General features: G+C 32.2%; 1 protein-coding gene and 1 pseudogene across 5 annotated transcripts; one reads left to right on the plus strand and one right to left on the minus strand.

Annotated features, from left to right (window-relative positions):
* Positions 1-452: 452 nt before the first annotated feature.
* On the minus strand, positions 453-2097 carry LOC107420097 (transcription factor MYB3-like; annotated as a pseudogene).
* Positions 2098-12679: 10582 nt separating this feature from the next.
* On the plus strand, positions 12680-19173 carry LOC107420171 (cytokinin dehydrogenase 7). 5 transcript variants are annotated; one of them, XM_016029066.4, is made up of 7 exons: positions 12683-12898; positions 12983-13175; positions 13788-13849; positions 14802-15562; positions 15644-15919; positions 16779-17041; positions 18585-19173. In XM_016029066.4, the coding sequence occupies exons 4-7, from the start codon at positions 14876-14878 to the stop codon at positions 18889-18891; spliced, it is 1533 nt and encodes a 510-aa protein (XP_015884552.1). In that variant the 5' UTR covers positions 12683-12898; positions 12983-13175; positions 13788-13849; positions 14802-14875; the 3' UTR covers positions 18892-19173. The 5 variants fall into 5 exon arrangements, with proteins under 5 accessions (XP_015884553.1, XP_060673740.1, XP_015884552.1 ...); XM_016029069.4 differs by having other exon boundaries at positions 12983-13061; XM_016029067.4 differs by lacking the exon at positions 13788-13849 and having other exon boundaries at positions 12680-12898.
* The last annotated feature ends 1869 nt before the right edge of the window (positions 19174-21042 follow it).

The raw sequence follows: 21042 nt of genomic DNA on the forward strand, positions 1-21042 counted from the left end.
TGTGTGTCTCTTTCCTTTTGTGCTAGAGGGTTAATGGCGGGAAAGCTGCGGGTATCTCTCAACGTGTTGGTCCTAAAAGTATACATATAAAGTACATGGAAAAAGTAGCATTCTTATCCCGTGACCCAATTTAATTATTGAAGATTCTACCACTATATTCACTAAAATAATAGAGAAGGTTATGGCACTTTGCTACCCTTATGATTAATGTCTGATCTCAGATCTATACATCTCATTCATGGAGGAATCCTGTCTATGCACTTTACTGGAGAAAGTGACCTCTTCAGTATCTACATGATTATGAGTTGGGACCAATCTTTTCCCTTCTTATTTTTTCTTTTTTAGATAATCAAGCTAACCGAATCACATTTCAGTATCAAGATATGAGGAAATGACGAACATTATATGATATATATATATATATATAGTACTAGAAAATCTTAAAGAACTCATTTTCAGAATCCGAAACAGCCCAAAAGAGAGTTAAAAATATCAATTCAAAATGTCTACATTTTTTTGTTAGTTCAAAGGCAAATCCCCAATATACTTGGCAGAATAACAAAAAATAACCCAATGGGGAATTTTTATTTTTATTTTTTTCTTTGGTTTTTATCACAGCCTTACAAATGCAAAAACTACAAACCATGACCCAGAAAAGAAAAACCAAATTCAAATATGTCATGCAAAGTAAAACCAACTCTCATCCATCTCAAGGAATTTACTCATCCACTCCAAATTCAAAGGCCCCTCGGAAGAGTTATCAAAAAGCTCTTCCCAAATGAGGCTAGATTTGGTATCCTCGTTACCTCTGGAGGTACCCTCTCCTCTCTGGTTTGTTGCAGTTTGCACTTCCATCACCTTGTCATTCTTAGGCTCGGATTCTATTGCTGATAAACTCCTATTGTATCTCTCTATTTGCTTAAGCTTCTTGCTCAAATGAGAATTCCAATAGTTCTTTATCTCATTGTCAGTTCGACCCGGTAGTCTTCCGGCAATTAACGACCACCTAAATAGGCAACAAAGACAGGCAAAGTTTTTTGATGTATAATCAAAGAAATAAATGTTGACATTACTTTGATATACATATTAAACAACTTCTTATACTTTATGGTTTTAGTAATTGTGGCAATTCAATAAACTTGGTGTCGAGTTCAAAACTCTAGACACTTAAAATTCAAGTCAAACTATCATCCATTAAAAAGATTAAAATTTAATAACCAAAGTGACCTACAACTTAAAGGAAAATAATATTGACATAGCTTAATATACGCCATGTTTAAATTTTTGGAAACAGTAATAATTCATTGATAAATGTAAATAAAAACCAGAGCATTGACAATAAGCTTACCGGTTTCCAAGAAGTTTATGAAGCCTAAGTATCAAGTCCTCTTCTTGGTCAGATATATTGCCTCTCTTAATGTTAGGTCTCAGATAATTCATCCATCTCAACCTACAACTCTTCCCACATCGGTTTAGACCTGAAATCCCCATGAAACCCATCAAGCTTTAATGTAAATAAAAATATTGAAGCCTAATTATTAGTACATGTTTTCGTAAAGTTTGGGACTATCTTTTTTTTTTTTTTTTTTTTTAATCTGTATTACAAGATTTTTTAAATTGAAAAGAAGAGGGGCATATGACTCGAACCCACAATTGTGAGTGGAAGTTAGGACTCTTTGAATACCTGTTTTGGCTGCAATAGACCTCCACCTCCTTGGACCATGGATTGAAATAACTTGAGCTAGCTTTTCGTCTTCTTCAGCTGTCCAAGCTCCTCTATTAGTCTCTTTCTTTCTGCGTTGATCAACCACCGGCGCCATTTGCATTCTTCTTCGTCTACCTCCTTTTACTATGTGCTTGCTTGATCAACTTCAACTACTACTAAGCTTGAATGATTTGTTCATATGGTTAATTTAGAGGTTGGTGAGAATCAGATAAAGGTTAGAAACCTTTTGACCCAAACTAACCATGTATATATACATATATACATGCGAGAGATCTTTGTCCCAAAATATGCCTAGCACTTTTAAAAAGAAAAAAAATGCAATTTGGACGTTAATATAAGAAGTCTTGAGATCAGATGATCAGAGTTATCCGATCAACAAATGATGCAAACAAGTGGATGTATATAGGGTAGGAATTTGCATGTGATATGTTCTGTGACCCCCAAGTGGGCCCAGTGGATGGAATGATGACAGAGAGAAAAAAAAGTTAAAACATCGAGAGTCTCTTGAGGACAATGAGAGAGCAAAATCACAGATCAAAACACACAGGTCTAAAATAGATCCATGAAATTATGATACACGGAATGACAAAAAGTACAAGCCAAAAGTGAGAAACACAATAATTGCAGTGATTGGTTTAGATTCCTTCTTTCCTCTTCAGAGGAAAAATAAGGACCAATTCCTATTCCTCCTAGTAACCACATGACCGATGTCTGCTTCTCGCCACAGAATTCTTTGCTTTATCATGATCTTTCATTCTATACCCGTTTGTCTAAGAGCATATAACTTTCTTTTAGTACGGGCCAGGCAATGTCTCTAAATATTTACTCTTCCTAATTTTCTTGACAGAGTAACTAAGGCAGATCCGGAATCTCCGGATCATTTGATCAGAAAACCCACATTATTCAAAATATGGCTTTATAGTTTCGGGGACTCCACTTCCTTGTCTACCCAATTAAGATCAAATCAAAACTCCAAACGGGATTGGTCATTTACGAACTCAGAATTAATATAAAAGTAAAGCTACAGGACCAAAATACTTGCTTAATTATATAATCTAATAAGAGTGAGTTTTTTAAGTGTTAATAAGACAAAAATGTCTTATATTACGTTTTAAGTAGAAAAAATGAACAAAACTAAAATGTATTATAACTTTAAATAAGTCAAAAATCAGTGGTAAATGGAAAAAACGAATAGAGCCTAAATATGAATAATTAAATTTTTAAATGAATAAAAAAATTAAAAATATAAAATTAATTAAATATTATTATATCACCCACTATATCATTTAGTGAATATAAAAGTTTGAATCTAGATCATTGCTTCAAAAAGCACTATATATTAAAGAAAACAATAAAAGTACAAAATGGTTTCTTTTTTTCTTTTTATGGTTTATAACAATTCCTCAATCTTCCCTTGTATTTTAAACACACAATCTTAAAAGTATAGATATGAATGGCAAATAAATTGAGTCAACCTTACTTTAAATGATTTTTGTTTAGTTTCTTATAATGATATTCTAATTCTGCTGCACTTTAAAATAGTTTGAAATTAGCAAATTATATGGCTCGTGTTGAGTTTAGCAAAGAAGAGAGCATCTCCAAATCCTTTAAAAGTAGCTAGGGATTATATTATTTATATATAAATTCTAGTTTAGGAAATGCAAGTCGAAAGAATCTTATGCTTTTGGGCCTAACGAACTTTACCATTAATGTACTGCTGTAAAATTATGGTTTATTTAGCCATTAATCATTAGGGATATATATAATTTTGAAGGCTTTGTCCATGCCTTTTTTTTTTTTTTATATGAATTGAATAGATAAGTTAAATAATTCGGATTTAGATATATATATATATATATACAGTCCGTCTATAGTGCGGACGGTCTTCATGCGGACCATAGTATTGATGACGGTTTTTCATAATATTGATGACGATTTTCTAAAAAACCATCGTTAATACTATAAAAAACCGTCATTAATATTGCGGTACTCATGCGGACCGTCCTCACTATAGAATTTCCATATATATATATATATATACATATATATAATTTTGATAGAATAATTAAAATGGGTTGTAGGATATAATTTATATATTGATTTCTAATTTAGGAAATTCAAGTGCAAAAGAATCTTATACTTTTGGCCCTAATGAATCTTTATCAGTAATGGCCTTAATGCCTGTTCAATCTCCCAACCAGAGTTATTCCTAATGGGATGTTTGGGTAGTAATAAAGTTAGTAGAAATCTAAAATTTTCTATCCAAGTGAAATTTTTTCATATTTAAATAATTTTTAAAAGAAAGAATTTATACGCTACAATGGAAAATAAATCTCGTAATGTGGGAAACTAACATGAAAAATGGATTTGTAAAGAGTTGTTATTTTAAAATTTCATGAGAAACTGATATTACGTATTTTTTTTTAATTTTAACGTATAAATTATTTAATTACTGATAAGTTCTATTTTTCTCTATAATTAACCAAATATTATAAAAAGAATCTTAAAAAAACTCATTCTAAAAAAATTGAATCTCAATAAACCGATTCCTAAGTATCAATTTCCTTCAATACTTTTTATTTTACCAAATACCCCATAAAAGTAAAGTATTTGGAAAAGAGTTGGGATTGCTGCCAATTGTTAATATACTATTCATATATATATATATAGATTTTTTTTATGTGTGGAATGCATTTTTTTAGAAATTATGGTTAATATATTACTCATTTATGTAGATATTTGCAAATTAAAACTTAAAGAGATTTTTATTTTCAAAAAATTATATATATATATATATATATATATATGTATATATATCCATATTGATAATAAACGATAGAATCCATACTGAACGAAGTAAAACGCATAGATTATATTTTTGTTTTTCTGAATGAATGTGTACAAAGCTATCCCTGTGAACTACTCCCTCCATCTCAGAGCATATGATCCAGGATCATCATGATCATGTTGTCCATATGCAAAATATCTAAGGAATTGTTTGGGTTTCTCTACATTTCAAATCATTTCAAGAATTCAACCTTCTAATCATGGCATGATATCTTTTTTACAGAATCTATACACAATTTCATAGTATTATTACTTTCATCCTCTTTATTTAGATATGATCGGGATCTATTGAAATAATCTCATTTATTAAGTATCTACATATATATACAGATACGCGTGTGTGACATAATTAGTCAATCTTCAAGGAAATTAGAGGTTCAAAATGCATCATAGTTTTATCATTAAATTCTATTTTTGGGCTTGGAAAAGTTATGCTTCAATAAGAAGATAAAGATGCCCTCGTCTTTTCCAAGTTTGGTAAGTATACATATCTAATGTCTTATAAATCGTTCCTTGTTTTAACTCAGCGAAGGAAACAAACAAATATTCATTTATTGCAGGCACTTCCAAGGGGTGGTATTATTTATTTATTTATTTATTTATTTATTTATTTTTTGTTTGGGAGTAAATAAGGCACTTCCAAGTTTGAAGCATACACATTTCTGAGAATCGCATGTAATAAGTACAAGGAAATATTAAAATTACAATAATAGCCTTATAGTTGAAAGATCGATCAGTCACCATCATTGAGCCGGTTTATCCCTATGCATGTAAAAAAAAGCAGAGAAATTACCCCTTTTTAATAAAAAAAGAGAAAGTCTGTGATTTATAAACATTATCAAAACCCAACTGTAATGATTATTAGTATAAATATCACAAATCCCATATTACAACATAATTGCTTGGGTAGGTTTCAGTCAGGTCATGTGTAAAAGCAAAATTTGATCAATCATAAGGGCACGCTTTTGCCTGCTACAAATTTCAATACATTCAAATTTATATCAGCATTAGCTGAAAAAAAAAATTTGTGGGTTTAATAAATTTAATCATAGTAGAAAAGAAAACTTAATGATTGGCAGTTAAAAAAAAAAAAAAAGAAAAAGCAGAAGAAGATAAAATAACCACGAAATTTTTTTGTTGTTTTGTATTTATCGTTGAGGAAGTGTTCGTTTTCACAAAGAGAATTTAATGATTGGCAGTTGAATTTAAAACCGACCAACTAGTGATACAGAGAATCGGTGTATTAGCTTCCTCATCACGTGAGTCCAACATGAAAGAATAAGGTAGGCTCCTACTCATCCTCATCCTCACCCTCTGCCTCTGCTTCTGAGTCTCTCTGACCACCATGTCTGAATGAACATGTATTATGCAAAATTTTCATAGACTTTTCACTGTACTCACACTTCTTTCTTCTTTTTTTTTTTTGGGATTCATTTCTGATGGTTCAGCAATATTTCAATCTTCCATCAATATCTCCCAGCACACATAATGATTTTTGGGGCCGGTTTGAAATTCAAGTTGGAATAAATTGAACTGTACAATTCTCAATTCTGCCTAAGTTGTTTGTAAATTTTAAATAGTCAAGTACATTAATCTAAACCTCCATTCCAAACGGATATTTAATAATGAATTTAATTGATTTGCCAGATTTTATAAGACCCATTGAACATTGCTAGTAAATTAACCGAGTATCCTTTCGGCAAATTCATTCACAGCATTTTTAGCAACTTCTATTTTTCCAATTATTTTAAAGGTCGACTTAAATGGGCCTGGGCTGAGTGGGCCGGGTAACATGTGAAGGAGTCAAATCATGAATTGTCTTTTAGAGGGAAAACGACGGTGCGTCTCTCAACCAATAAGTCATCAAAAAGGATTTCTACAGATCTATCATCAGTGAGATAAGACATTTAAAACGATGATCACAAATTTATAATAATCTTTATTTCATGTTTAATTTGGATTTGGAAGAGTGGTTTTATCACCAAAAAAAAAAAAAAAAAAAAAAAAAAATTGGAAGAGTGGCGGTGGATGATCTGGAAATTTTGAAGTGAAGCGGCCGACCCACCATATCTCACATTTGATTAGATGGCATTGGTTTCCAGCCTCCAAGACTCCAGTTGTTCATAAATCAAATGCTTAATATTTTTTCAAAGAATTTCTATAACATGACGTTTAATCAAAACCATCAATCATCATGCCCACAAACCCACATAAAAATCCAAAATTGTTCCTTTCAATTTTTGATCAATCTTTTCAAGTCCCACCCAACTCATTAACTTAGCCCAAGTCCATTTTTTTTATTTTTTATTTTTAATCATTGTCCAATTTCATCTTCTTCTTCTTTTTTTTTTTTTTCCCCCCCCTTTTTTTATGTAATATTTTTGTTTAAACTTTCACCTTTCTAGCCTTAGCTGCATTTTATAAATCATAGATGATTCCGAAGGTTGAAATATTGCACGAGATTAATAACTTATTTTTCTCTTTTGCCTGCATAAAAGTAGAATTCCTAAGTGGAGTCTACTCGGTGGAAACAGAATTCCACCCCCACAACCCCAACGGAAAACAGAGTAAAAATATTATTTAATATATTAGAGGAAATATCAACGTGATCGACAATTTTCTTCACATCTAATCAAAAATATCATGCTCCAAAATGAGACGACGATGTTTTACCGAATTAACAAGAAAATATATATACACATGATCAATATCATATCACTTTCCTTACTTTAGCCCCAAATTATTCAAACATATCTGGTCAACTAGCTATAGCTTTTCATATTTTTTTCATTTCAGATTTTGTAGATCAACAATTACAAAATCACAAAATGTCCAACTTATCCAAATTTATTTCTAATTTCCACCATCTTTAATATTTTTCTTTTATTCTCAATCCAGTTTGTGTCTTTTTCTATTCTTTCAAAGAGAAGACAATGACTCATTGTGGGTTTTTATGTTATTTTTTTGAAAGTGCTCTGTAAAATAAAAAAAAGTGCTTTCACAGACAATATTATTATTAATTGTGATTTTGATCATGAAAAGTCCTGCTTATCTAATCTACTTGTTGTGGCCAGTTTGGAATCTTGAACTCTAAAAATAAATGAAAAGCTCTAAGCCTGCGGCAAATTACATCATCAAATTGCACGAGAAAATCTTAATTATTCATGGAAGCAAAATCTTGTTTTGCTTTCAGGATTAGGTAACTGTTTCCTCCAAGAAAAAGGAAAGATTTTGACACAGTATGAAGATTCTCAGCTGCCATATTATTCAACTGGAAGATTTTGCTATACCTGTCATCTAATTAAGTTTGAGTAATATCACAAGGGATATGATATATGCATGCGTATCTTAATGAAAACCTACGGAATACTATATCATTTTCATGAGTTTTATTAATGGTCAATTCAAATGCTTTAAAGTTAATTGTCTGGCTATGATTTCTAAATGAGAGAATAACAAAATATGTAAAAATAAATTAATTAATTAATAAATACTTTAAAATTTAATTCTTGTTTAAGATTTTCACGGGATCACCTTCTGCCTAGAGCTATCCATATGGCACATCTCAAAGAAAATTTGAATTAGAAAAATCAGATATGCGATAAAAGATATTATCCATAACACTATTAAGCCTAATCTTTACGTCAGAGAATCGGATTTTCATATATTTATAACATCTATTTAGGTGTTGAATTGATGAATATTTTTAAGTATCATGTTCTTGTTTAATACATCCTCGAATTTCTTGAACCTGTTGTTTTTATCTCAAATTCAATGAAGCTCCACCAAGTTAAAAGAATTTTCCACGTTCAGTATCTTGGATATTACCATTCTTTTAATCTTTCTACTTAGCTAAGTTATAGTGCGCATAAGCTTTATCTACAAAAAGAAACTTTAAGGCATATATGTCTTATTCATTTTTTTTCAACTTCAAATCTCCGACTTGTGCCGGTAAAATCTTGGACTAGTACATGAACGTTGAACAATACAAGTCCAATAAGTAAAATATTAACACGCTACATAATTTCCTCTTTGAATTAGTGTATATCAAATAATAAAGCTAGCTAGAATTTATATAATTTAACGCTAAAAAGAATTGCCGCCTTTGAACCACTCAATATCAATGGAGGAGCATAAACATTTAACATTATTGGTGGGCGTCATCAATTTTGATGAGAATATGACATATTCAAAACTCTTCAATTTTATTTATTTATCTACCTCTATTCTGATCTTTTGGAAGATGGGGCAGTTTAAATGGTGTGACATTTATAGGTTGAATATCAGAATTAGTCCATTGCGAATCTGGAACTAGTTCTAACGCAAATATATAAAAACAAGGATTTAGGGAAAATATGAAAGCAAATCGAGTTGTTAAGATTATATTTAAATTTAATACTTAGACCGAGAATATGTGGCGGTTTATGACCGTTAACTGTTTCATGATTTGGAACTGGAACTAAAAAGCCCAGGCATGCATTATTTGAACTACTAGAAATTATTTTTTTCCTTTTTTTTTCCCCTTCTTGTTCAACGTTCAAGTACTAGTTCAAGATTATTAAATTGCATACTAGTCCGGTAAACGAGATCTAATATAAAATTGCAAATGGTAATAAATAATAATATAATCGTAATATTGGCCTTAAAAGCAGGAAAAAGAAATGGCTCATAAATTCAACTTATGAGAAGAAAGGATTTGGATAGAAAACAAAGTTTTCATGTCATGATCGTCAATTGATTGTTAAAAAGTAAACAAAGTGAGAAATTAAATTAAAAAAACAGAAAAGAACTTAACAAAAAAAAGGCATGCAAACTAGATAAATCTCACTAAATTATTAATATAACCTCTTTCTTCAAGCTGTAAACAACCATTGTCATTCTCATTTTACCATTTAAAAAAATACTTCTTTTATTTTATTTATTTATTTAATTTTCCCATTGTTTGGAAAAAGTTAATCATATCTCAGCATTTTTGGGATTCAATTTTTTTCTGCTTTTAAGGTGTTATCCATGCCACTTATCACAAAAATATAAAAAAACACTAAAAAAAGAAAAAGAAAAAGAAAAGGTGTTATTCATCCCTCGGATTCTCAAATCATTTTGGCTGGTACCGATACAATACAAATTTTGGCTGTTTTATATAACAAAAAGACTTGGGTTTGAGGGTGAATGGAATGCTGTACCATGGCCGTTTGGATTCGAAGATTTTCCTCACTCCCAAACGTCCAAACACAGGGATACCTTCAGACAAACATAGAGTAGAGAGATTACACTCCATGGAATATGGACCCCAATATGATCATATTCTGTTTAATTACCAGCTCTGCAAAACTATACACTGTAAATTTCTTTCTCATTCAAATATTCTTAGTTTCATTTCGTTCTAATTTATAAAACTAAAATAGTCAGGGGGTAAACAAATTCAAATTATATCGTTAATCTATTGATGCTTTTCTAGTAAATGGTTAATTTATTGAAGTTTGTTTGCTTGATTATTAATCAAAAATAAATTAAAAAGAATTAGTGGAGTACTAACGCTAAGGCTTAGAAAAAAAAAATTTGTGTAAAATAACGAAGCATATAAACAATACCCTTTGACTGGATATAATTAGCAATTGTTTAGCCATCATAGAGCTCTTAAATGGTCGGCTTGAACTTTTTATGTATTTATCGTAGTCTCAGGGAAAAAGGAGAACAGAGAATATAATATTTGACCGGCTTAGGGTCTAATCACGCCTGATTTCATTTATATTGTTTTGGGTTTCAGGAATATAATTGTTGTATTTTATTTGTCTCTCTTTTATTTAGTGGTTGACTATTAGCTCTATATGTGTGCTTCTAAGTCCTGACTTGTTTTTTTATTTTTTGGGTTGAGTTCTGACTTTAATTGTATTTCAACATAAACATACATGATCGTTTTCCGGCAGGCACAATGTGTTATGGGTGCAACGCATGGAAAAATAAACAAAATAAAATAATAAATAAATATCTTAATAGATGAATTGTTTAGTTGGCATGCCCTAATAATCTCAACCACCAATATTGTATATCATCCTCTCAATCACGCCTTTGCTAGTACTAACTAATAAGCCTTCTTCTTTTTCTTCTTCTTCTTTTTTAAGTGAGCCTCTTCCTTTGCCAAAACAATATATTAAAAAGAAAAAGAATACCAAATGTTTAAAATCGAATAAATTAATTAAGTTCTATTTTTTTTTTTAATTCGTTGAGTGAACGGGTTCGAATTAATTTGCTAATTCTTCATAAAATAAAAAATTTGTTAATTTGGCCATATATGACAAAAATATTTTTTCAATCTTAAAACTGTAAAAGTGATATTTTAAAATACTAAAATACATGTGTTTTTCAAATATATTATATAATATATAATTTTTCAAGAAAATAATTTATTTACATTTCATTACAGTTGAATTATGAATGAATTCAAAATATTTTGAGAGAAAGGGTAATTAATTTGATATAGGAGACAATATTATATTCCAAACTCTAATAACACTATCCGAAAATCAAAAAGACAATTGAGACTAAATGAAAGAGTTTGACAAATTAAATTTGGGTCTAAACTCATATGTATGCAATTAATTTACTTATTTAAATAGTCTAATGAAAATTTATTAAGCAAATATTTTGGATAAGCACTTACAAATTAAAATCATTAGGGTAGGTAGACTATCATTCTGCCCAACAAAATCACACGTCTATAAAACCCCGTTTGGAAATCTGTTTTGATGTAACGGTGACGTGCAAGCTGGTTGTTGCAATAGAAACACCACCAGTGCTTCTAGTTATTTCTTTCACTCAAAAGAAAATGCATTGTTAATTAAGTTTTTTTTTTTTTTTTTTTTGGTTAGACGTTAGTTTTAATTAATTGCTGAACGTTATGATTTGAATATAATACTCCTATTAACCCCACGTTTGTTCCTTTAATAGTGCGAACTATAGGTTATACAATGACAAACCATTTTAACCACCCTTTGAATATTTTGAGTAATTAGCTATATACAAATACTCTTTCTTTGTCATTAAATTAAATAAAAATTTTGCTAATGCATATTTGTTGGACCACATACTTACATCCTAAAACATATTATATTTCCAAGGCGGCCATAATAGCGTGCATCCATTTTTAAGGAAGCGTTGGGGTTATTGTTTGACTATTGAAACCAAACAATTTACAAATAATAAATAATAATAATAATAATACAATGTCAACGTTTAAATTTAATAATTATTTAGTCAATATGTAAATATTAATATTTTCTTTTCTTTTCTCTCTATTTTGTATTATACAATATTTGCGTAGGTGGCCGGCCTTCATTTGCCGCCTACAAATCTTTGCTACAAAATATAGTACTTATTTTTCTGTGTTGTATCCTTTGAGGAAGTTGGATGGTCCAAGTATTTTATTTCATGAACTGCTCGGTTGACATTCTTCTATCACTTTGGCAATTGAATAATTTATATACAAAGGGCCATTAGTAGATTGCACAAAAATAGACTCAAATATTATTTAACCGCGTGCAGATAAACAGTATACAGTTGATGTTGATCATATTATATTTATTTATATTAATCCCTCTGGTATACATGAATTTTATTTTACTATCTCCTATTAAAATGGACAATATAGTATGTGAGAGTGGACGATTCGAATTGACCTAAAGAAAATTGAATTTGATGTACCATAAAGAGCTCGGATGTTGTTAACTGTGCCAAAACTGTAAAATTGTAATGCATGTCATAGTTACTTTTTTTGTCATCAAATTTGGCATAAATTCATATTTAGTAATAATTGTACTGGCATGAAAGATGTGATCAATCAATAATAATTGATGGGTCCTAATTGCAGCAAAAAAAAATGCCAAAATTTCAGAACTTTTATTTTGTACATTAATGAGAAAATACGTGTGTGTGTGAGAGAGAGAGAGAGAGAGAGAGTGTGTGTGCGTGTGTGTGGAAGTGGCAGACAGAGGATGTCCACAGGATTACAACGTCAAATAGGATATTGAAGGTATGTTGTGACGTCAAAATTTTTTTAATCACCAAAATGTATTTGTTTAAGACAATTTAAATTTCCGACAGTAACCAGAACCAGTTGCTATTTAAGAGCCTACAACTCCAAACCGAAATCAAGGTGGGAGCGAGTGTGCAACTTTTACACACAGGCCTTTAGGCGAAAATACAGAGAGAGAAAACGAGAGAAAGAGAGAGTTACAGGAGATGTAAGGCCCTCTTGCTCCTAGAGAAAGGATTTGCCAAGCCAATCCAAGCAAGGATAAGAGCTTTGAAGAATTTTGTTTCTTTGAGGTAAGTTTTAAGATTGGTAGTTTGGGGATTTAAATTTGCGGCTAGAGAAAGAGTATTAAGTTGTGGAGGTCTCTGTTTTTGTAGGTTATGAGCTGGAGTTTGGGAAGTATAAAGGTCGGAGTTTGGGATGTATAAAGGTCTTAAACTCAATCTTTGAAGGGAGGTAAGGAGTAATTTGCAAGATTATTCTTCCATTACAGATATTTTAGTTTATAGGACCATCCTGGCTTCTGTTTCGAGAGCTGCAGTTTAAGTCACAGAATCTGTTTTGAATGAGGTTTGTTTCATCTTTAGTAGACTTAATAAGCTTTCCATAGCCTTTTGAATCACTTGGTTTGGTTAAAAATTGAAGGAGTTATAATCTTTTGAATTTGAGACAAGAAAACTACCCTGTTTTTTGGACAGTGCATCTCACTTGAAAGCTGTGTCTCAGTTGAGTGCCTTAGAGATGTCTACATATGCTGAATTTTTTTATATATGTATTTTAATATGCTAACTTGTAATCTGGAAAGTTAGAGCTTTATTAGAAGTTTGTATGAATTATGTTGAATTTTAGAAGTCAGATACCTGAAACTGGTTTTAGTGTTGGACAGTTTTATTAGCCTGAGTTGTGGAAGTGATTTAAAGTACTTAGGATTATCTTTTGGACTTAAAATTTTGCAGAGATTTAATTTTATATAGCTAGATTGTTTTTGGAAAGTAGTAGGTCCAGAACGTTTGTCAATCTTTGAAAATTGTCCTAGCAAGTTTTGCGGTTCAATAAGATTAAAATAAAAGTATATTGTTGAGTTTGTTCTCTATAAAAAGTTAAAGTTTCAATTTTTTTTTTAGTCAAAAGCTCTGGTAGATGGTAGACATACCAATTTATGTATTACTTTTTTTGTTATAGGACTCGGTGATAACCCAAAGATTTAAAATTTTAAAAAATTAGCAAAGTTGCATATTTTCCAAGTAAGTAAACTTGCACTTCAAAATTACAACTATATGTGTGTTTGTACTATGTTATTAAATGTTTTTATGAGAATGTTATGATATAATATGTATTTCGATGTTGTTAATGTTGTCATCAATGTGATTACTTTATGTTGTTTCTATTAAAACACATTGATGATAAAAGACATGAGCATACATTGCATAGAAAACATTCATGAACATGACATTTTTATGAAAGAGATTTCAAGCATCAAAATTTTCTAGTCTTTTAAGATGTAATAGCCATGTCATGACCGCCGACATTTACAGGTTATGATTTCGGACCCAGTATGTGTAAGTGTTGAATAGTACCTCCATCTAGTACACTAGTGGGAATAGTACACAAATAGAGTTTTGTCTGGAAAGGGATTGTGCTAGCTAGCCTAGAATGGAAAGATACAGATGAAAAAAAAAAGAAATAAAATGATAGCTCGAGAATGGGTTCAGGCGCTTATCCTTAACTGTTCACTTCTAGTTTGTAGTGGTCTAGAGACAAAGCTTTCCTTATAAAGCCTACAAAAGATTATATGACTAGATGATTTTGGCGAGCGTGCTATACTTGGTTGATGCACAGTGCTTAAAAGAGAAATACATGAGTTTTTTGCCTTATGCATTGCATCACATATAGTATGAGATTGGCAGAAGTATGTGTGGGATAGTAACCGGTCACAGACAAGATGTCACCTATGGGTTTTCTAAGCCTATTTTTTTAAAAAAAAGATAGTAACAATTTGTAAATAACTTTAGTAGTAAAGTTTTTATCTATATATGGACACCACTTATAAAACTTTTACTACCCTGCAATTTTTGGGTCCTTAACTAATATAATGGATTTATAGTTCTATTATTAGTTTTTGGTAAAATACACTTACTCACACATGCACATACAGTTACATTCCTCGATTAGCAGTTTAATTAAGAGTTGTGATAGGAGAAAGAACCTAAGAGCCTTGCTTGCTGTCGCAATTCAACGTGAAGCCTCGAATTCTCAGTTGAACACCAAAGATGATAACATACTTGGATCACTTTGTTCGCAAAACCGATTCCAACTCAAAAGATGACGATGTTTCAACCTTATGCAAGGCTTTAGACCTCCAAGGCAGTATCGATTCTGGGGCTACTGATGTAGCCAGCAAAGATTTCGGTGGCATGAATTACATAAAACCCTTGGCCTTCATCAGGCCAGCTAGCACAGACGATGTGGCAAAGGTGGTCAGAGTGGTTGCACGGACATCCAATTTGACAGTTGCAGCTCGCGGCAATGGACACTCCATCAACGGCCAAGCTATGGCGGATCGAGGGCTCATCATAGACATGCGATCTTTGGAAAACCATTTCCACTTGATAAGGATTAATGGATTGCCCTATGCCGATGTCTCTGGAGGGGCATTATGGGAAGATTTGTTGAAATGGAGCGTCTCAAAGTTTGGCCTCGCTCCAAGGTCTTGGACCGATTACCTAAGTTTAACTGTTGGTGGAACTTTATCTAATGCCGGTGTGAGTGGCCAAGCGTTTCGTTATGGACCACAAACTTCAAATGTAACAGAATTAGAGGTCGTGACAGGTAAAGGCGAAACATTGATTTGCTCCGAATTCGAGAACTCAGAACTTTTCTTTGGGGCTCTTGGCGGTCTTGGTCAATTCGGTATCATTACAAGAGCTAGCGTGTTATTACAGCCAGCACCAGATATGGTGGGTATTTCAAAATTTTTCCATTTTTATTTTTAATATTTTACAAACTTTGTAACTTTGGATTTTGTTTAACGTGATCAGGTGAGATGGATAAGGTTGGTCTACACTGAGTTTGAGGACTTCACTAGGGACGCTGAGTTTCTGGTGAGTATAAAGGAGAGCGACTCTTTCGATTATGTGGAAGGTTTCGCCTTCATCAACAGTGATAGCCCGATGACAGGACGACCCTCGGTACCATTGGATCCAAACCAGGACTTCGACCCTATTCATCTTCCTCCAACCGCTAGCTCCATTCTCTACTGTCTTGAACTGGCTCTTCACTACCGGAACACTGATCATCCTTCCACCGTTGACACGGTAACTAATATACCAACCCCTTTAATATTCCAATACATCCTTCCTCCATTGGAATATGCTGCACTCTAACTTGCTGATTCGATCAACGATCAATAGTTTACACTTTACATCATATTTTGTACACAAAGGCTCGTCTCTTTACCGACCCAATTTACAATTTTGACGCGCTATGTTGCTTCCAGCTATGACTGAGTTTTTGACCTAGGTGGATGCTAAGTAGGCTTAGTTGTGAAGATTTTAACCACAAAATGCTACGTGGGATCCACTAAAAATTGTGTGATTGAAGAATGAAAAAGTCAAACACTCAAAAATCATTAGCACATGTACGAAGATAAAATGATGGAGGACAGGTTAATCTTGTCCACCATCATCATCATCATCAAACACAATTTTTTGCCTGAACTTATTGTTTTTATTTCGTGGCAAAAAAAGAAAAGGGTGGTTTTTTTTTTTTTTTTTTTTTCTGGGTTGAGTTTTGGTCCATGACAATTTTTTTTTTTGTTTTCAAGGAAGTTTTCGTCCGTGACTTGAACTTGAAACTAACTATATATGGTATAATGTATCATCGATTGGGTTTTCTGACACATTACAACACTTAAAAGCCCCAGCAGTTAGTATTCATTGGATTTTCTGACACATTACGACACTTAAAAGCCCTAGTAATCAGTTCTTTAATAGGAGAGAATATTTTACTTGCTTTTCATCTAATATGTTGTTAGAGATATCACTTTCGTAATATAGTAGTTAATTTGGAATATGTGAATCATGAATGTATGTCTCTTGCTTATGAATTGACACAATTACCCTCTGATTTTCAACTTTTTTACTGAAACTATTATTATTATTATTATTATTTTAGGGTGTTAATAGACTGCTCGCGGGGCTAGGATTCGTTAAGCTCTTGAAGTTCGAAGTGGATGTCAGCTATGAAGAGTTTCTATTGCGTGTGAAACGTGCAGAGGAACACGCTAAGGCTAATGGGATTTGGGATGCACCACACCCTTGGTTGAACTTGTTTGTGTCAAAGTTAGATATTATTGACTTTGATCGGATGGTGTTCAAGAAAATCCTGAAGGAAGGAGTCGGTGGGCCAATGCTGGTCTACCCTCTGCTGCGTAGCAAGTAAGTACTTTCTCAACTACTATTCATTTGGAAATCGATATTTAAAATTTTATATAATAGATTTTTTTTTTAAAAAATTTATTAATAAATATTTGGTTGTAAATAAAAAAATTATATTAAATATTTATTAAATTTTTTTATAAAATAAAAAAAATTTAAAAATTTAAAATTTAAATTTTTTAAAACACTTTAAAAAAATTTATTTTTTATCAATAAATACTTATTAATTTTTACCAAATTTTTTTATTTTTTGATAAAAAAAATTTAATCTTTTAATAGAATTTTTTTTTAAAAAAAAAATTCTGAACTTTTCGCAAAGCCTCGTACTGCTTGTTGAACCTGCATGCCTGTCACGTGTATGGTGGATAAGCTTGATTAACGTTAAGACACGTGTGAGGCAGTGGGCCCTGGACTTGATTGCTCATTTGTCGCATAGATATTGGTTCATCTCTCTCTTTCCATCTGACGTGTCGGTTAATTTGCTGAACATTTTCAAATCCGGTGGGTGTTAGGATTTAAAGTTATGTCAAAAGATTTTCTACTATTAAGGTCAATCCAACGGGACCCAAGGAAATTTATGGCTTTCAGCGTTTAAACGTTACCAAACTGATTACTTTTCAAATAAACTGAGATACCTGTACCATCTATTGATGCACCCTACAATACTGGACCAATCCCATTTCTCCTTATTTTTAACCAGTTTCGTCATGTTAGGTCCTTGTTCTAGCTAAACTCATGCCAGGTCCTTCGGTGCATCTTGGGGTAGGTTAGTTTATGAGCAAAATGTAGAAGTGTGCAACAAAGTATTATGGGCCCCACTTTTCGAATATCTAATTGCAGAAAAAGTTTTAGAATGCCCAATTACTTTGACTAGGTAGGGTACGATGGTAATTTGAGTGTATTTTGACAACATGGAATTTGGTGTGTTGCCTGGGGGTATTTTCATCATTTTGTGCTCTCCCTTGATGGTAAATGAAATTGCCTTGTCATGTAAGTTTCTTGGTCAGTCTTTTGCCATTTGAGAAACGATAAGAATATTTATTTATCGACGAGATTATTATGAGACTATAATATGTTTAGCAGTAGCTATCAATTTCCCAATGACAAAATTACCCTTTTATTTGTCAGATCCACAGGTAACATTATACTTTTAATAAGAAAAACCCAAAAAAAAAAAAATTAATAATAATAATAAGAACTTTATTAGTTTCAAATTGTTTCTTTTGGATATATCAAAAGGCCGGATACCGCGGAGGTCATGCTTTTTAAATATATGTTTCTTTTTCGTAAGCTAAATATTGTACTAAAAGGTCTAGCAATGAAAAGGAAACACTTTTTAGTAGAAATGTTTAAGAAAAAATAAAGCTTTCAGAAATAAGGTTGTACTTGTGACTTATCATCTTATCTTCAATTGTTTTTCTTTTAAACTTTTCGTGGAAGATGGAGATTTAACAACCTTATCCTTCATATCTAAGCAGCTTAACAATGAAGTTTTTGTGAGCATATAATTGTCTGCTAACCATAACATTTTAATTTCAATCAGGTGGGATAATCGTACGTCTGTGATGCTACCTGAAGGTGAGATCTTTTACCTTGTGGCATTATTACGTTTCACTAGAAAGGAACCCTCAGCAGAAAAATTGGTAGCGCAAAACCAAGAAATTATTCAATACTGCATTAAGAAGGGCATTGATTTCAAGTTATATCTCCCTCACTACCGCTCACAAGAGGATTGGAAGCGACATTTTGGGAATCAATGGTCAAGATTCGTCGAGAGGAAGGCACGTTTTGATCCAATGGCTATCCTTGCACCCGGACAGAAAATTTTCTCCAGAATTCCTCAACCCTAGTTATTACTTATTAGTGGTACTACGAGCTTGTACTACCAAATTAGCTTTGTTAATGCGGCCTCCTCAATTATAATATTGTTGCCATTTGTTTCTAATATCCATTGGGGGGCAGGGTCAGTACCAATGTTTCAGTTGACAAAAATTGGTGAAGCATTGTAAAGGAATATTTGAACAGAAAATTTTGATCCTTTTCCATTGTATGATGATCTCTTTTTCTCAGAAATAATACCAGCCCAAAAAAAAATTTATTGGAAAAAGAAAAAGTCAATGATTTGACTATCACACTCTTATTAGATTGAAAGTGTGGGATTGTTTACTGTAGTAACTCATTAGTTGTCATACGATATTGATGTGTAGGCTTAATTGGTTCCAAGTCCTTTTCGTGCTATGATTCAAATAGTGCTTCATTGCTCATAACCCAATACTTTTTTTTTTTTTTTTTTTGGACCTTTTTCGACTTTTGAAGTTGTATAGGCCAATCACTTAATTTAGGCCGTCCATATGACGTCTTGTCCAATGATAAACCTTTAACTGGCTTTGATGTTTCAGTTCAAAGATTATCGGACTTCCAACTTGCGTAAAAGGGTCATTTCTCTTTTCAACATAAAGGAAGGTCATAAAAATATAGCCAATTAGGCATGGAGTTAGGTATCAGATTCTCTTTTCATGCAAAACATCAAAAATAAAATCAAATCCAAGGTTCTTCTTATTAAACCTCGGGCGTTGCCTTTGTTTTGTTTGGATATTGAAACCAAACAAAACAAAATCAAATCTACTTGGTTTCTTCATCTTTCCATTTTTTTTTTTTTTCCCTCCTTTTTCTTTTTTTTTTATAAATAAACTAATATATTTTAATTTATAAAAAGCAGAGAAAAAAAAAGTTACAATAGGAGGGGTCCCACAATTAGCTTTTTAGAAAGCCATTATAAGATCATGATTTCTTGTAAGCTGCACCGAACCAATATAAGAGTGTTACCTTGTTTAATTCCATGCAAAGCATCCTATACGTCCTTTGGTAAACGTGTCATGCACCAACGTGTTAGAACCCCACCGTAATTAGCAAACGACGTCCACGTGGCGATGGAAGGGCGTGATGGTAAACTTCCTACCAGCAGGACAAGGACGACAGACACATAATTGGGCCGCCCATCACTCCACTTTTATGGACTACTTAACTCACCCAAAGTGAAAAGTCGCAAAGACAAAAACCTGCTTGGTGGAACGGAAGGCCAAAATGACAAATGTATGGATGAGGAACGCCGTTTTTTTTTGTGGGGGGGGGGGACCAACCCCGTCAGACCATTTTGATTTTGCCTCAAAATTGACACTGCGATTCCCATTATATATCTCTCCACTGTTTTACTTTCTTTCATGGCCTCGGTTCGTTGAACTTTGAATCAACAGAAACTAGATACGTTCAGGACAAGCACGAACATTGTTTTCCCCTTTTGTACAAAAATATTATATATATGCCACGTGTCTAGTCTTCCACGGGATAATTCGTTTTATGATTGACAAGCAATACTAGAGGTATGGTGAGTTTATCTTATCATAATTTTAATCCAACTTCAGAATATATATATATATATATATATATATAAGATGACTAGCTGTGACTCTTTTAATTAGGTTGTGTAGGGAAAGATTGGGACACACTTTCAATAATATAAAATAAAAAATTAAAAAAAAAAGAGATAAAAACTAAATATTCTTATAAGTTGATATGGTGCATGTATGTGGAACGTTGATTGATACTTGACGGTACTAGAAGTTACAGATTTCTGTAGAGTTACAGGGTTACCTTAATTTTGTCATTTGCATAAAATCAGTCGTACGTCAATCGATATATTAAATCCTTGTTAATTTATTGAATATATGGGTTTTTTTTTCTTTTTTTTTTTTGTCCTAAGGTATAACATATCAGCAAATTTGGAGTTATATATGCCGTACGCTGAAATGCTGGACAGTTCAACTCGTTTCTATAGAAGAGCACTGATGCGTGAGTGAGAGTTAATGGGCTGAATACTTGGATCTAGTTCAGGCCCAAAGTCATTTACAAGTCCATATTCACGGGCTTAGTCTAGGCTACTACATACCTGAAACTGATTCTTCATCGGCCTTAAAAGAGAATTTGATTCCCAAGCATGCAAA

Source organism: Ziziphus jujuba, chromosome 5 (assembly GCF_031755915.1).
Source record: "Ziziphus jujuba cultivar Dongzao chromosome 5, ASM3175591v1".
NCBI lineage: Eukaryota > Viridiplantae > Streptophyta > Magnoliopsida > Rosales > Rhamnaceae > Ziziphus > Ziziphus jujuba.

Excerpts from the sequence above, each read along its gene's own strand:
- LOC107420171 (XM_016029067.4), top strand. The coding sequence starts at position 14,876 with ATGATAACATACTTGGATCACTTTGTTCGCAAAACCGATTCCAACTCA. Across the intron at positions 15,920-16,778 it reads ATCCTTCCACCGTTGACACG|GGTGTTAATAGACTGCTCGC; the intron begins GTAACTAATATA and ends TTATTATTTTAG. Across the intron at positions 17,042-18,584 it reads TACCCTCTGCTGCGTAGCAA|GTGGGATAATCGTACGTCTG; the intron begins GTAAGTACTTTC and ends AATTTCAATCAG.